Source organism: Aythya marila, assembly GCF_965140915.1.
Source record: "Aythya marila genome assembly, chromosome: 4".
NCBI classification, from domain to species: Eukaryota; Metazoa; Chordata; class Aves; order Anseriformes; family Anatidae; genus Aythya; species Aythya marila.
In genome coordinates this window covers 5,702,235-5,719,840 of record NC_139045.1, presented here as the reverse complement: position 1 = coordinate 5,719,840, position 17,606 = coordinate 5,702,235, and the positions used below count along the sequence as shown (strand labels likewise).

The 17,606-nt window shown below is 37.0% G+C and overlaps 1 protein-coding gene across 6 annotated transcripts in view; it reads right to left on the bottom strand.

The window, feature by feature from the left end:
* Positions 1 to 231: 231 nt before the first annotated feature.
* Positions 232 to 17,606, bottom strand: part of TBCK (TBC1 domain containing kinase) — a 103,302-nt gene continuing 85,927 nt past the window's right edge. For all 6 annotated transcript variants that reach the window (XM_082760183.1, XM_082760182.1, XM_082760181.1 and 3 more), the window contains 3 exons: positions 16,354 to 16,529; positions 12,171 to 12,330; positions 232 to 913 (listed from right to left, as the gene is read on the bottom strand). In XM_082760183.1, the coding sequence (XP_082616309.1) occupies positions 803 to 913; positions 12,171 to 12,330; positions 16,354 to 16,529 (447 nt within the window). In that variant the 3' untranslated portion in view covers positions 232 to 802. The remainder of the gene's footprint in view (positions 914 to 12,170; positions 12,331 to 16,353; positions 16,530 to 17,606) is intronic.

The window sequence follows — 17,606 nt, the reverse complement described above, 5'->3', positions numbered from 1 at the left end:
GTGAGCTAATAACTTGGATAAACACTAGCATTTGTGGAATAAAGGATCTATTGTCATAAGATGGCATTGTAAAAAAAAAGTTTGGGGTACACACAATTTTTTCAGAAACAGTTGCATTTGCCATGTTTCAGGAAATTGGATGTTAAATTCTCCACATAGGAGTATGCCTTCTCCACTTCTGCAGCATATGATACACTTTGGACTGACTGAGCAGCAGCTCTTACAGTGATCTCCAGTCTAGGACATATCTTTATTTCCAATCCAGATGAAAAATGCTTTCTCCAAACAACAACAACAAAAAAGTAGGTCACAAGATACAGCAATTATTCTTCAAAATAAAAGAGAACACATTTTTTCCTTCTTTGATATACAGGACACAACTTCAGCTCATTACTTTCAATATTCACAGTAAAATACCTTTGAAAAATAATCTATTTAAGTGCAGCTTCAAGCCATCACTTGCCAGTTTATTTCATTCTGCAGAAAAATTTCTAAGAAACCAAATGCCAGCTGAGTTTCTCTTTCTCTGTGCAGATGAGCTCAGCCAGTTGCATAATACATCATTGCTGAAAGAAGTTTTGTAGAAAACCTCAAGATTCACATTTTCCATCTGTGCCAGCTGAAGCTCTTTATCAAAGAATAAGTGTAAAATACCTCTGCTCTTGATCTGCAGGTTAAGACAACTGATCATCCAGAGAGGTTGTATAGTGAAAATAACATAATGCCCTTTGAGTTCAGGATATGCACGCTGAACTTTAAGACTTGCCTACTCAGACAGGTCGTCCCAGACATTTACAGTCACTTATATTTGTGGAGAAGGAACAGTGAGGAGACCAGTTGGCTTGATCTTGTTGATTCCTCCATCTAGAATGCAGACCCGTGGGTATTTATTCTTCACTAGATGAGCTGCAAACTGAAGCAGATATATAATTAACATGCTGTGTATCATAGACCATAAGTCAAAATGAAACGCTTTATGTTATGAAAACCAAGTTAAACAAAAGAAAGCTTGTAAGATTCTAGAAGTTCTTCTTTGCACCAACCAGTCCCACAAAGGAATCCAGGCCTGTCTGTTGCAACAGCTGGAAATAGTTTGGTGGTTGTGAAAATGTCATACCTGAACCTTACTCATTTTTGCTCAGGCAGGATTTTACCTCACCATTACAGAATTGTTTAATCTTGGAGTAATCTCTGCGATGCCTCTCCTCAAAGTGGGAAATATCAGGTATTTTCCACTAGGACAATCTAACTCCTAGATGTTCCCAAATGTACAAGCACCACCGTTTGATGGTATAGTCATTTGTTTACCTGTCAAAGTTGTCCAGCATGACTTGATTTCACTGATGTCAGACACTAACTGACACTTTTTCACTAGGCAAGTTACATGGGGTGAGCAACCCCCCACCTTCCGCAGTCCTCGAAACCCTCTCCCCAGGTAATTCATTCCATAAACCCAACACGGCAGTTGTCAGTTTCCTTGTAGCATCTTGATGAAAAATTGCTACACTGCTGAAAGAACATTATTTCGTTCATTACATGTCAAACTTGCCTTCTAAATACTGATTGCAGTACATTAAAAAGCAAGTCACTAAAAATGGATTAATTGGAGAGAATCCACAGCAATTTTACCTTATTTCCAATACCTGCGAGAAAGACTGGCCTGCCATTCCAGTCTTGCAAATTGTTGCTTTATAATAAGGTTGACAAATTAGTACCACTTGTAAAAACAGTAAGTGCTTCCAAATGGGCCATGTAAAAGAGTCGTACTTCCCATTTCGACTCTTTAAAATGATTCATGATACTACTGCAGAACCCAGCGCAAGCATGATGTCAAATAACTACCTCTCCAGAAACAACATTACCAGCTAAAGAACAGCAGCAGGCACCCTGTCCAAACTTGGTACAAGGGATTTCCTCTTACATTCACTCTAATTGGCTGTGATAGCGTAACAGATACTAAGGCAGAACACGATGTGACTACCTGATTGAGTACAACAACTGAAATAATCTCTTTAAAAGGGAAGTGTTCACAGTAGCAAAGTTTTAACCTCCTTCCATAGCCAGAAATTTTGCTTCATATTGAAGGTATTTAATATAGAGAATTAATTTCTGTACATCTACATGTCAAAAAAGCTCCTGTATTATTCTCTTTCTGTTTCAGGACAGATTTAACCAGGCAGTGAGCAACCAGTATATGATCTGTGACCACTGAGGACTTGTGGCAGAGTAAGAGCTCAAGGCAGAATAAGAGGCTGAAGTGGATCAGTCAGGACATTTTGGCTGTCATGTCTGTTTGGAGTACTTGCCTAAGGAAGACCAAAAGTAGGTTTGATCATCTCTTCTCTTACTAGTTTGAGTCAGTCAACTCAGGATTCAAAGGATCAAAGGGGGATGGAGGGAACAACACAAAATCCCCACAATACCATCAAACAATCAAAACAGCTAACATTATAGTTAATCCATATACAGATGCCATTTTGCATGAGAAAAGTAAATGCCATGCTTCCACAGAGGCTCTCTGATGCAGAAGCAGTATAATTTGCACAGACATTGCACTAGGAAAGTCCAATTACCTCCCACTATAATCACAGTCCATAAACGTGGTGTACAGTAAAAGAGGCAAATATATTTCCCTTTGTCAAGAACAGTGTTCAGCTGTGCATGCCACGAGCTCCAAAAATAGTATATACAGTGAAATACTCCTACTACACATCTCTGCTTCATACATTCATATCTGTCACTGCGCAGTGCTCTCCACCTGTGACTAATGGATGATGCTCTGCCTTGGACTGCATCCAATTCTGCTCACAACTGGCAGAAATGAAAAATGACAACAAGCGTTCAGGCTGACAGGAAGCAGTATGTTGTTGGCAGAGTACTACGTCCCCTGTGTCAGAAGAGAGATTCATTTCTGAAAATGAACTGTAAACTTTCCTCCAAATTATTCCAGGCTCTAGCCATATTATAATTACCATTCCATGTAATCTGAAAATATGCAAACAATTATTTTATATTTAGGGTTTGAGCACTAAGGCCTGTGTCCCACCATATTTTAGAACTGCTTTAGTAACCAAGGTATGGTTAAAAATAACTTCTGTTTACTGCTCATGACAAGATTTCCTTACAATCTTATGGTGAAGAGTCTCACTTTCTCAAGCAGGCGTCACGAAGCAAGCACTGCAGAATCTGTGGCTGTTAGCAAATGGCAGGTAGAAAGCACAAGAGACATGATAAGAAGATACACCACAAGATGAACTGGCTTTTTTTTCCCCCTTAAGTTGTCACAGAACTGTCTGCAGTTGTCCACACAGCTTCTGTGAGAAATACAGCTCAAAATATTGTATCTGAACATCCAGACGGGGAAAATTCAGCGAGCAGAAAATGTATTAGTATTGCATTACTGTTGATACCTCACTACCATGAGAATTAGCTGCACGGCAGTGGCGCAGTGGCTTATAAATTGCTATATGGTGAGAGCTGCCATCAAACTCCAAATATCAGCCTCCGTGAACTCTGCAAATACATCTGCCTCCGAAAATGCACTGTGGCTCCACACTGCAAACAAGAGAAGAGTCAAGATTTAACTCACAGGTTAATGGGATTTGATCCAATTAAAGACATTCACACTTCAACTTCCATGTTCCTACATTGTGTTACACAAAATAGAAATAACTTTTGGTAAAGAGTAGATTTAGAAGAAGCCATCTAACTAGTGTAATAGCCTTCCTCCCTAATTAAAGCTTTGACTTTTTATAGTTTTGTTCTAGTATATGTTTGTGCCTTCCTCTCCCAGAGGGAGGAGTCCGTCTGTCGCAGACAAGAAGAGGAGCTTGTTCACCATGTTTCCCAAATGTTCCACTACCACCTGCTATCTTTCCCTGCCAAAATATCCTGTTGAATTCTGAAAATACTGCAGCTAGTATTTTCAGAACTGAAGCCAGTATTTTCAGGACACACGAAGTGTTGTGTCTGACACATGCACTGATGTAGAGGCACGAGAGGAAGGGCTATCTGAAATAGCTACACAGACTTCCTCCCTTCATGTTCTTCATTTATGCTGAAATATCAGTAACCTACATCCAAGAAATTAAGAGAGAGAAGGAAAAAAAAACGGTATTTCCCCCAAAAGTTGAAAGAATCAAGAAAGCAAGCCCAATGTGCTCTTCTGAATTTATACCACAGACTATTTCTGAAGCAGAAACTGTCACCTTGGACTTAACGCCTGGGCTCTGTTTCCTTTAGGAGTGCTATCTTAAAGCGTCAAACCAGAAACTAAAGAACAGGCACCTGAATATACAGTTTCATTCCACTAACTTGATTTACAGAGGTGGTATTATGACAGAAGATAATATGAGGAGCTGAGGAAGTGAGTTACATCAACTTTAGCAACCTGTAAACCACCTACACTGTAAAGAGAGACTTATTGAAACATACAAATGTAGTTCACAGCTAGATTTCTATTATACAGGCTGATTTTAAAAAGAAACGAACCTCAGTCATTTAGAAGGTGATTATGCTTTCTCAGCTGTACAAAGTGCCTGCTCTGACATCACTTCTGTTTCCCCATACCACCATTGGATCACAGTCCTCTGTAGCGCTTTTGTTTCTGACAGAACTACGAAATACTGGACCCTTTTTTGGGGGGGAAATGGTGTTACTGCTTATCTGCAGGAGAGGATTAGAAAGATGCCAGAAGACTTTAAGCTTTTTCCTTTCTGTCTTAGGTGGCCTTTCCTCAAAACGCAGTTTCCAAGAAAGTTAGGTTACTGTGTTTTTACTGGCTGCATCTAGAATTTAAACTGAACTTCCTTTCGCTGTTTTCACAGAAAATATTATATATGGAAGGATGAATATATAAGCAATCTGTTTAACAGCTCCTGTGCCACAGCTTTGGTGAAGGTTTTGGAAACACCATTCCCCTATTACATAATACATCAATCACCTCCACATAAAACATCCTTCCTGGTGAGTACAACTGAGACAGAAAATTATAATTTACATATGAAAGCAGTAAGCTAAGACTTTTTCACTCACAAAATCAGGCTTTCAAAAACACAGGCAAGATCAAAGCAAATTTGTATCAAAACCCGGGTAAATATTAAACATTTTACCCTGTATGGGTGTTGCTCTTGATACAAACAGCATGACAGGACCGCTCCTTTAAGTACCATTAAATATCAAGAACCTTAATAATCTGCACAGTTTAAAACGGGAAACTGATATTCACCAAAGGAGCATTTATCAAAATGTTTCGACTCCTCTGTTCCAAGCAGTAAAATCACAGCTTTCAAGCGTGCTGGGCGTATTACACTAGGCACATCACACTTTCAGACTGTCTGCAGCAAAGAGCCTTAATAACAGCACACAGCTTGAGCAGCATTGTTCCCAGCTCCCTTCAGGGCAGCCACAGGGGTTGTTCCGTACACATTATTCACTTTCACAGACATTCCTGTGACAGGTAGTGATTAAAGGGCAAGCTGGGAGGGAAGGAGGAGTAACTTACTGTACCAGGCTATCAAAAAGGACTGCTGTGACCAATGTTATCGGGGTATAGGTGTAACATCGTACACCAAAGGAGTCAGAAGAAAAGGAGGTACACGAGAAGCTGGAAGAGATGTTAACCAAATTCTGTGGTATTGCCATCCACTATCATAAGATTGTTGGTTTTTTCCTTTGTAATCACATATTGGACAAACCCATCAGGGAGTGCAGTCTGCTTTGCTGTATGATTTCAGTAAAGAGTTAGCCAATCTGAAGGCACATCATGGTCATCACAGCTTCTTAAAATTATTATTTATTTAAACCAACCCTTTCCATATGTCAGAAAGCAGACCCAGCACAAGATTAATTTTAGTCAGGTTCTTCTTCTATTAAAAGGTTTCAGAGAAGTGAAAAGGCACTTTAACACCAAGGTGAGAGAGAGTCACCTGAAGTTTCCCAAACCAACAAAACAGTGCCTGGCTAACAGTTACGGTATGAAGTACAAAACACAAGGAGCACAACTTCACACAGACACATACTATGATTAAAAAAAAAAAGAAAAAAAGGAAAAAGAGAACTTACTCTAGTAAGATCAAAAAAAAAATCTTCCCACACAGACCTGGCCAACAAGGAACACTTTCCATTCCATCAGTACAAAAATACAGCAGAAACTTTAAGGACTCAAATGCAAAGATTTGAAAATAAGCCTAGACAAACAGATATTTAATAGCTGGTTTTGGGATAGATTTTACTGAGGAAGTACGAGCAAAGACTCACATTTCTCCAAGTAGAAACTTTTTAACACCTGCATGTTTAATCTTCCATTTAGAAATGTAATATTACACACAAACACACAAAACAGCTGAGAGTGAGAACCTGAATGAAAACTCATCTGTAGAGTTTTAACTGCTGTTAACAGCTTATACTGACCAAAATATAAGCAATGCACCCAATACAGCTGAATAGACTGTACAATTAAACTGCAAAAAGCATACCTATTCTATTTTTTGATCAGAAAATAGAAAAGCTGTTAGTGAAGGGATGCATAACACATGTGGCCTGAACATAAAAAAGAGTGCATGAGCCTCTCTCTTTCCCCTTATGTATGCAAAGAAATTCTGTTCACTTCACTTTATTCTTCACTTTATTTTTAGGATGGCTTTTTTGTAAAATTGTCTAAAGTCTGTCCTAGATGTGGAGAAATGTTTAAAGAAATGCTTGGAAGTATAAAACCTTTCTTTGCACTTTGCTTTAATTTTTAGTAACACTACCCAAATTGAAGTCGTGTTTTTTAACTAGATGGACAGCTGATGAGGCAGCCTACAGCAAATCAATATAAAAACTGCCAGCTTTTAGACATTATTGATGGCAAACCTACATGGCCAGTTTTGTCCTGTTTCCTCTTAAACTCCAAGATGTAAGTCCTCGACCCTCCCTCCAAATGCACACAGAATTACAACAGCATAGCACAACTGCTGGCTTGCAGCCCAAGCGCCTTTCTTGGGCTGTGTGAAGAGCAGTGTTCTGGCAACAACAGCTGGGCTAACTTTCTGCTGATTAAGAAAAAAATAAACATGTGTACATGTTACAAAAACAAAACCAGACTAAACAAAATACAGACTTTACAGAATAAAATAATGAAGATTATTTAGCATGTCCTAGGTTGAGACACCCAGCAGGACTGCTGCTGATTAACGAAGCCTCTCTCTTCTTTAAAGGTGGCAAAAAGACACCTGATGATGCCACTAGGCTCTGAATCTAAACCCAGACTCCATGGTGCTGCCTTAACAACTCAACCAGATGAAAGAGCCATTCTGGGAATCATAAGAAGCCCTTTCTTTTTTGCAAAGAGAAAATACCTTCAGCTTTCATCCCATTTGCTCAATTGCTTTTCTGCTAAGCAACAAGGAAATTTTTGTTAATAATTTAATAATTATTAATAATTTACAAGGAAATTCAGAATACATTAGATAGATAGTGAAAACATCTCAATAAATTAATTGTCTAATTTCTATTTATTTTCACTCCAAAATTTCCACTCCAAAATTTTCAGGGGGCCCTTCTAAGTAATTGTATTTGTCTTCAGAAGCATGAACTCATCTGCCTTTTAGTATGCTACATGACACCTAGTTTTCAGACAACCCTATGAAATCCCATGGGTTTCCATTTGTTTTTTACAGCAGGTTTATAAGAAGAAACAAGCTGGAACATGCGGGGACTTGCTTCTTTGGCAAAGCTTCTTTAAAAGGCCTTAACAAAAAAAAACAACAAACAAAACAAACAACACAGTAGTTAACAACAACAACAAAAAAGCCAACAATGAAACACCACCACAGCGGTAACTAGATACTTTTACCTATGCATCTCAGCCTTCATATAATAAGAAGCACATCTCTGCAGTGTGCCGAGACAATCAAGAACAAGAACACAAACACAAGGAACTACAATATGGGTCCGAACATGTATTCTACTGCATTCAGCTTTTTGAGTGGATGAAGAATGCATTTTAGTTTTACATTCTCTGGACTTTTTTTTAAAAAACAAACAAACAAACAAAAAAACAAACAAAAAAAACACTTTTGGTATCAGTCTCCCAAGTACCATAAAATAAATGTTTTCTATTATCTTTTTTTCTTTACCCAACATTTTTAAGCAAGAGGAAAGATTTTATGTTAACAGATCAGCATCTACATTTAGAGAAAAATGTTACTTCCCCATAGAAAGAGCTGCTGTTGTGGTTTTTTTTTCAGGCTAGAACTGTGTTATACAAAAAGAATCTTGAACTTGACCCTCTCCCTCTTGCCTTGAAAAAGGTCAGTAAGATCTCATGGAAATCCTGCACCACTTGCCTTTGCTTTGGAGCTAGTTCATACATTTTAACTATTAGCTACTCTGTGACACAATGAGACAGACAACTTTGCTTCACTGACTTGTAGAAATTGTCTAGACAATGTATTTATAGCAACATAACTTACCCAGATTTTAAACAAAAGTAACAATCACAAGTTAAAACATTCCCATTTAGAATTCATTAGCTTACTATACAGATTTCTTTAAGTTTCAGCATACAACTTGCCTGCATTTTTTTTTTTTGACGGCAAGAAATAAATGAGTTTCTAGTTATTACACATATTAGAGTTCTATAAACTTTATTCTATTAAAGCATTTCAATTAAAAAAAAATTATCTTCACTGTACCACACAAGAAGCAACAAGTCAGGGTCAAAACTGAGCTGATGCAGCATGACTTAATATCAGATAAGTTATTTCTCCCATCCTAGTTTCAGTTTTCATCACAATAACACAGTTGAAAAGTTGCAAATGGAAGCAGAAAATACCACCTCGAAGTTGGCTAAGGAATGGGAAATGAAGAAGTAATGTCACCCTTCCCCAAAACCCAAACTAATGCCTTTCCTACGTGTCTGTAACTGTGATCTACCTTTTCACACACTGTATCTCAGATTTCAGAAATGACAAAAGTCAGGGGAGACAGATTAATGAGCACCAAAATGCTATTTGCTGTGCATGAAAAAAAAAAACAAAAACAAAAACAGAAAGTGCTCCTCTTGAGCACTTGACCATTATACTGCCAACTGTAACGATTCTTTGGATTGGAATTTTCACGGTACTCGTATCAGTGGATGTGGGAAAGGGAAATTTAATTCACTTAAGAGATGCTGCTGCTTAACGTATTTAAGTTAACAATCAAACCAGAATCTGGCTGGTTAATTCGAGCATAACACCTTTTATATGGTCTTGAGAGACGAACAAGTTTCTGCTCTGCTAACAAGTGCCTGGGATCCCCCAGGAGAAGAAAGGCCAGCACAACGGGAGAACCAGCCTTTAGGAAGGGACGTGCTGCCAAGCACTGCTGCACCATGCCCAGTGCAAGTGCCTCTCTGCGACACCATTGTGCTGCTAACGGTGCATTCATAAGGTTCTCATGCACCAGACAACCTATTCATTTAGCTTTCAAGGCGAGTAAATTAAGTTGCTTAACAAGTAGGATTACCCAGTTTTAATTCTGTCTGAAGGAAGTGTTCTGCTAAAGCCAGTCTGGGGCACTGCTGGCTGCTTTGTCTCCTTCTGGAGCGGGGCCACTGGGAAGTTTTCTCTTTTCCCCTCTTGCCTATCAAGTTCTAGACAGCTTTTTCTTTCCAATTTAAATATTTTATCATCTGGCACCAAATCAAATACACGAGACAGAAAAGAAGTGTGAAAATGGAAATAAAAGGAGCTTTCTACAAGTCTGTTCAATACACTCAATGTTGCCTTTTTTCTTTTATTACTTCTATGGTGCTAAGCAGATTACTAATATGAAATGTAATTGAAAGATTCAGTCTCCTAATTACAAATAGCCTTATAAATCAATAATATTTTTGGATAATTCTGACACCCACACAGCCCTGCATAAACTTAAGTAACACATTTGGAGGTGCCAATCTCTGTATTTTTAGTAGAGTAAATATTGGTCAACAATTCTGAAAAATTCTCCTTTATGGTGAAGAAAAAAAAATTGTGGCTAATTCATATTCAACTGGAAATACATAATTCTGTTTAGAAAAGATACATTTTATTCTGAACATCTCTTAGTAACACTAAGAGATGTTCAGATGTTACTATGTTATTTGGATAATATTGTTTTTGTTTCCATACATTCATACTATTAGATTACTTTGCAAAAATTCAAGACAGCAATAGTTATTATTTTTGTCTAGTCTCAAGCTAGGTATTTTTGGATTGGTTACACTCACAAATAGCAGCAGACAGTTCCATGCAACCTGTGCAGAGTAAAACTGAAACTGGCCTTAAAAACAAAACAAAAGAAAACAAAAACAATCAATCAAACAAAAAACTTACAAAAGTAAGGACCTCTAAGTTCTAGCAACATGGTTTAATTGAGGTTGTTATTTTTATATATATATATATATATATACACACACACACAACTGTAAATATATGTATAATATATGTATATTTACAGTTGTATGCAAACATGGTAACAATTGTCTCAGATGTAGCAAGACTGCTTAGTGATAAGGCATATTCCTTATACATGGCTGAAGTGCTTGGACTCGCTAAGAACACGAAGTTGTGTAGAAGTGCATAGCAAAGAAAAAGTTTGATTTTCCATTTAATGAAGCATTTCAAAGCTAAAACAAATCCAAGATTGCATTAGAAGTGTCACTATGTTATATGAGAAAAAAATCTGCTCTTCTTAGCTACAGTGTAACCCACAACCCATACTGTAAAGCCTCTGTCCTTTCTTTCCTACAGATACTTGTTTCAGGTTGATTTTTATTCTGTTCTAGGCACTTACAGTGTTTCTCTGTTTCAGATTCAACATTTCTGACTGGTCCTGCAAAAAAAACTCCCAGAAAATGACTTGCTAGTATGTGGGTTATCTTCCATAAAGACAGTCATTACTGAAAATGAAAGCATTTTGTTTTTTCTGTTCCCATTCCTCAGGAGGTTAGCGAATAGTAAGACTCTTACTGAGATAAATTAGGATGTTCAGTGATTTAAAATGTAATTATTGAAAGCTGCTGCATAGCCCACCATCAAAGGTGTCAAGTGTCCATTAAATCATCTCCATTTGGCACTTAGCATTTTATGCATTTTGTATTTATTCCACTGAGGGGCAATTTATGCATTCAGCATTTAGTGAATCATTGTGATTATTCAAATTGATTGATTTCATGTTGAAATATTTATCATGGACTTACCCAGGTCTAATACAGAAACCTAGATACTCACGGACTGAAACCATTTGATGTGCTGTACAGTCTGTTTTATACCACCTCTGCTACTGTTTAAAAATAGGGTACATATCACAAGTTCATTTTCTAAATGATGAAACAGGTTAATGAAAGAAATTTCTCATGCTACTTACAACTCCCTATATGCATAAAAAACACAACAAAACATTTGTTATGCAGATGAGTTCTTGCTGTCTGAGTAAATAAGCTTAAGAGACTGTGGTGAACTAAAGGTATACTGAACCTAAAAGCACACCTTTGCAGTAAAATATGTTCACTTCACCAGAGACAAAGAATAGAAACAGAAATAATTCTATTTATTATTCTGCTGGTTCACAACACCATTAAAAATTTAAAGAAATTAGTAGGCAAATCCCAATATCCTCCCTATCTAGTCAAAGTATCATATGGAAGACAGCTGTATGAACCATTCTTCTCTTAAATGAGCAGAATTACCTAAGCTAAATGATTCTATAAAATTAATCAGTATGTTATTTCTTACTTGGAGAATACGAACTGTATCTTATTTCCCTTGGAGTTCAAATACAACATGCATGTTGCTCCCTACTTACCTTGTATATACTTAATAACACTGCAAAAAGTAAATGTTAAACCCAAGTCACTTTTGAAAAATAGATCTTACTGATGCACGTTAGAAGTGATATCACTTTCATAACATTCCAACATAAAGATTTTAAAGGTGAAAAAATGCTAAATAATTCACTTCAAAATGTTAACTTTCTCAGATGTTGACCACTGTAAATATTTCTGTCTAGAAGCAGAACCTATCACCCCCCTGCCCCAAATCCTGTGGTGATACCCAGTTACTAATGCCTAAATTATCCAGACTTAGTATTTATGATTACTGTATGCATTAATTCCTGTGATGTATTTCTAAATATAAACATATATATTATATCAATAGACTTACAGCAGCTGTATTCTTCACTGCATTTCCTACGATCACCACAACTCTTCCTTTAAAGCTCTGGAGTGTGGCAGTTGCTGGGCACTGGATGAGATCTCCTTCCGCAGTAAATGCTGATGCAAATGGGACATTGATGCTGCCAGAAATGTGGCCACGGTTAAAGCTTAGGAAGAACAGTTAAGGACATCTGAAAGGCAGAGAAATGTGTGGCACGCGCATAGTTGTAAGATGAACCTGCTCTTCCTCCTGGCTGATGTGATACAACAATGCTGGTCTTTTGTCTTGGTATATTTTGACAAACCTCAGTTGCTACTTACACAGAGACAAAACAATTTCTGACACTACACAGAAAAATGGAGAGAATCAAGAGTTTCTTTCATAAAAGATACAGCATGGCACTACAGGAACTGATCTGTTAAATGCAACAGTACTAAGGACCCAGTATTCATAGTATGTACATTTCTGCGGGTTTTACTTCAATCCAGCTGCTCTAGTCCAATCACAGGAACCAAATATCAGTGAGCAGCTGAAGCATCCCTTCCAAAGGAGTTTCATGCAAATTTACTTAAAATGAGAACCATTACTAAATCAGGATTATTTGGAAATTTTCTTAAACTTCCTACCAACTCCTCACAAGCCCCCCTATGATTCAGATCCAAAGGGCATCATTTATATTTACCTGCAATCCCAGTAGCAGTGAGCACATATTGGGTCTTACACAGAAAACAGTTCACATATGAATGCCAGCAATGCTGAGATGTTGTTAAATTGTGCTTTACTCTCAGAGGGTAATTGTTCAGTGAGATTTTCTGAACAAGTAATGAATGTAAAAGTCTCCTCAATAAAAATTCAGCTGAATCACTACTACTTAGCTTTTACTGAGTTTCCAAAAAGTGTCAAGACCTTAATAAACCTCTGAATTACTTTTATAGACAGTATGCACATTCATGGAATACTTCCTACCCCAACAGTAAATAAGAAAAGCTTTGAAGAGCTGGGAAACTGCAAGCTTGTGTGAAAATATACACAATGTCAAATATCCAGATTAGTCACCCTTTATTACCATACTTGCAGAAAGCTACTAGATTTGACTATAAATCCTAGAATTCCTGTTTTTAAAGGAGCAGCCTTAAATGGAGGTAAGATTTGGCTGACTTAGGTTAATGCTAGTATTTATTTCTTGTGATTTCTGTAAATCTCAGCTTTATGTTCATCATTACTATCGTGTGGGAAAAAACACGGCTCTGTTAAAACATCTGAAACAACAAAGATGATCACATACCATCCATTAATATTATCAGTTTATTACTGTTTGGTAAGGGAAAATTATGACATCCCTTCCTTCACCATTTCAGGGGTGCAGGTACATCCCTCCCCACCCTTAATTTGTAACTGCATCATTCTGATAGCTACTAATCAGGGTAAAAGGTCTGAAATGACATTTATTTACACAGAATGTGACTGTGGATATACTTAGCAGCTTATGCTCATGCTACTGAGTGTGCCTAAATGCTCAGAGTAACTTTTTTTTTTTTTTTTAAAGAAAAGCAATACATTTGCCAACATTATCACCTAATTTGACAAAGACTGTTTCTGTACTGCAAGAATAAGACAGCGAACATGTTATTCCTATGGTTTCCTATGTATATTCAGAATTGATGCCAGTTTAATAGTGTTCTACACACTGTAAGTTTCTTCTACAGCTGACATAAAAAATAAATCGTTTGTGGGGTAATTTTATTGCTGACTAGGCTGGTGTTTCTAAAATGACATTCCCTACCTCCTAACATCTGGAAGATTCAAGTCAACCCAATACTTAAACGGCAGGTTACAAGCAGAAGGAAGTAGGTCTTTCTGCAGCGAATCACACCTTACTCTACCACCAAAGACTCCGACCATGCTGAAACAACACTGACAGTGATTAAAATGTGCTTGAACTACAGAGATTTTCTCTCTCCAGCATGCCTCCTCCTTCACGAAATATAAAGTGAAAGACTGATTGAAGTTTTGTAGTATGAAAAATTACCTCACAAAACCACTTCACAGCAGTCAAATGGCTTCCAAATAATTGAAATTTTGAATCTACTCCACATGAATAGAATAGGATTAGTACAACAGTAGAGTAAAACCTATTATCAAGCTATTAGGAAGGCTACAGAAACACTTAAACAAGCATCTTGCCTTTGATCTTGATTGTAATACAAATAAATCCATTACTGTACACAGATAATAGTCTTTCAGTACAATGATTACAGTCTAGGCATTTCATATTACTTGCTTTCCACCTGCTTTCTCCTTGATGATTTCTAGTAAGCAGCTTAAATAATTAACACCACAGTGATGCATGTTGTAATAAAAACATTATTTAACTCAGTAGTATCAAAGCTTTTTATACAGTAGCAATAACCTTTTAGAGCTTTTAATTCCAGGGCTTTCTCTTTTAAACTTTTTTTCTTTTGATAGAGAAATGATCTCTTGGAACACAGCCTCAAAAAGAGCAAAAAAAAAAAAAAAAAAAAAACAAACACAGGAGAACCACATTTTCAACAGGCTAATTGCAGGAGAAAAATAGGCCACAGAAGTCTAGAAAACAGTCACACCGATGACATTCTACTTAATTGGAAACCTTAGCTAATGAATGAAATAACTACATGCAAGCAATAGAAAAAAAAATATCTTTTTTTTTTTTTGTATTCCTTTGATCACTTCGTTTTATCTGTGCTGCAGCAGACCACATTACAGGTTCAAGTATGGCTTACAATAAGGTTATAACTCCCTGAAAATAAGAGTTTTTATCTAGAATAATCAAGTTATACTATCCTCTTTATTATGTAAATAATATATTTACACCTATTTAAAGTAAAAAGTAAAAATTGTATTTAAGTTTTTACTATACACTTTAGCTCAAATATTTAGCATTGGTTCACCATTAGAGGGAAATAATATCATCCATCTAAGAGCTTTAACAGTAACTGTACTTTTCCTTTTAGAAAGCATGGAAGCTTATAACTCTTGGACATTCACTTCATTGCCTAGTATTTATTCTTTTCTCATACACATGCAGTCTATTGTCAGGCACAGGAAAGTTTTTTCCCAGTGGCTGAATCTGTCACTGGAGATCTTTAATAAGCCAGACATACGTAATATGAATGCTCCTCCTTTTTTTGGAAGCAGAAGTTGGACTAAGACTCCCAATTCTTTTACGATTTTTCTACTGAGAACTGTTTGATCCTTACAAATTACAGCTTGTTGCACAGCACATAACACCTCCCGGCAAAAGCAACAATATACATCACCTTTACTATTATGAAAGGAGCAGTACTTAAAAAAATGATACAAAACAAGTATATTCTCAGTACTCCCATAGAACATTATGAGTTACCTTAAATAAAAACATGTAATTGTTCCCACGTTTAGATGGATGTTGATGAACATGCTTGTTCCTGGCAAAACACATCTGGTAAGAAGGCATCCCCCTTCCGAAAAACAAGTGAATCCAGCCCCTTAACTATGCCAATACAGAAAAACAATTAAAAAATTCCTCCATGCATGCAGTAGTATGTATTTGAAAAACAAAAGAGTATGGTGTAGACCGTGTAGCAATCCTGATAAAAATATAGCTTCAAGATATGTTTAAGCTGGTTATAAGCAAACTAGATGACAAGTTAGGACAGCCATTGGGCTACATTACCTGACAGTAGAGAGAAGGCTCTCGGTAGAGAACTGACTTTCCACTGAGCTCATGTGCATTGCCAGTCCCTATCCTTCTCCACTTCCCTTCCACTAACGTGGGAAGTCTCCCACATTTCCGAAATACTGGTCATGTTCTGTGAGGAAGGTTTGCTAACAACACCTATCACAAAAAAACCCCAAGTGGTATCAAAGCACTTGTGCTATTGGTACAAAGAGGCTTCATTACAACCACAGCCTCAAGCGTGAAGGCAAAAATACATCCCTACTCTTCTCTACAAACCAGGACTCCCTACAAAAAAAAATAAATAAATCAGCCTTCAGTTCTTCCGCTGTACCTGGACACATCCCTTCCCTTTTTTTTTTTTTTTTTTTTTTTTTTTTTTTTTTTTTTTTTTTTTTTTTACCATTCCAATATTACACTGCCTGCAGACAAAGAGAAGGTAATTGATGCAAGCATGATTTGGCAAGACCAGCACTTGGATTTGAAGGATACTCTTCACTGTTACGAATGTCCACCACCAGCAGCTTTGGTTTGCTAGGCTTTGTTTTCTTTACAGGTGTTTTGGAATGACTAGGTCCCGTCAATTCACACAGGTCAATCAGATCTTCTGCTGAAATGCGCGGTGACACCTCTGCTTTCAGGTCATCCAGCTTGATAGAATCCCTAGACTTTAAAAGGAGAAAAAAAATATTAAAGGTGATAGAATTAAAGACGTAGCATTCTTTGAATCATCTACTCATTTGACAACCTCAAAGTATAACAACCCAGTTAGATGGAAACTCTGAAGTCATCAGAGTTGGACTATCCATACAGAAAAGCTCCAGAGCAGTGCCAAATGCTTATCCAAGAAATACAGCCCTATTTTCTTTCGAAGTAGTTTGAAAATAAAACTGTTCAATGATCAGTGCAAACTGTTTTAATTTTTTCATTAACAAATCACAATTCACCTTGGCTGAGGGGCTCAGAAAACTCACAGAACATTTCTCAGCATCAGAAGAAGTGAAGCAAACTGGCTGTGAAGCACCCTCTGAGAAGACAAGCTGAAATGGCTAAGGCTTAGAGAATGAAAGAAGGGTAGCACCTGGAGACTTGGCACAGAAACTGCAGGAACGCCACTGTAAGCTACAGAACTATCTAAACATCAGGTGCAACCTTCAGCCTGAAGATCAGACCAAGATCAGGACATCAGAAATGTTAGAAATAGTCCTGTACAACCCTTCTTGATCCTTCTGTCTCCATGTCTTGACACACGCGTAAAATGTCCTAAATCTTTCACTGTGTATTTTGAAACACCATGGAATTTCCCCAGTTTAAAACATAGAGAGTTACTTTTAAATAAAACCAAACCTGAAGAAAAAATAAAATATCATAACGCAAAAAAAATCTGTTCCTTTTTCTTTAGTAGGGTATCAAACCTGGTAATATTCCAACAACTACTTTAATAATACTTAAATTGTTTTTCATAAGAGAACCTTCATTGTGAATTATCTCAGAAATATTCCTAAGTAGTAACATTTCTGCAGTGCTTTCCTCAATTCATGTTCTTAAAAGCTCACACACTTCTAAATAAAGAAAAAAAAATATCCCCCTTATTTTTGTAAATAATAAAGAATGTAGATATCCTGTACTTTCATAACTGCCAACACATACAAAACTCTGAACCGCAACAGAAAAAATACAACCATCTTGTGATGAGCACATTGTAAAGTGTTTGAAGAAACTTTTTGTCCTTCCTTCAGGTTGTT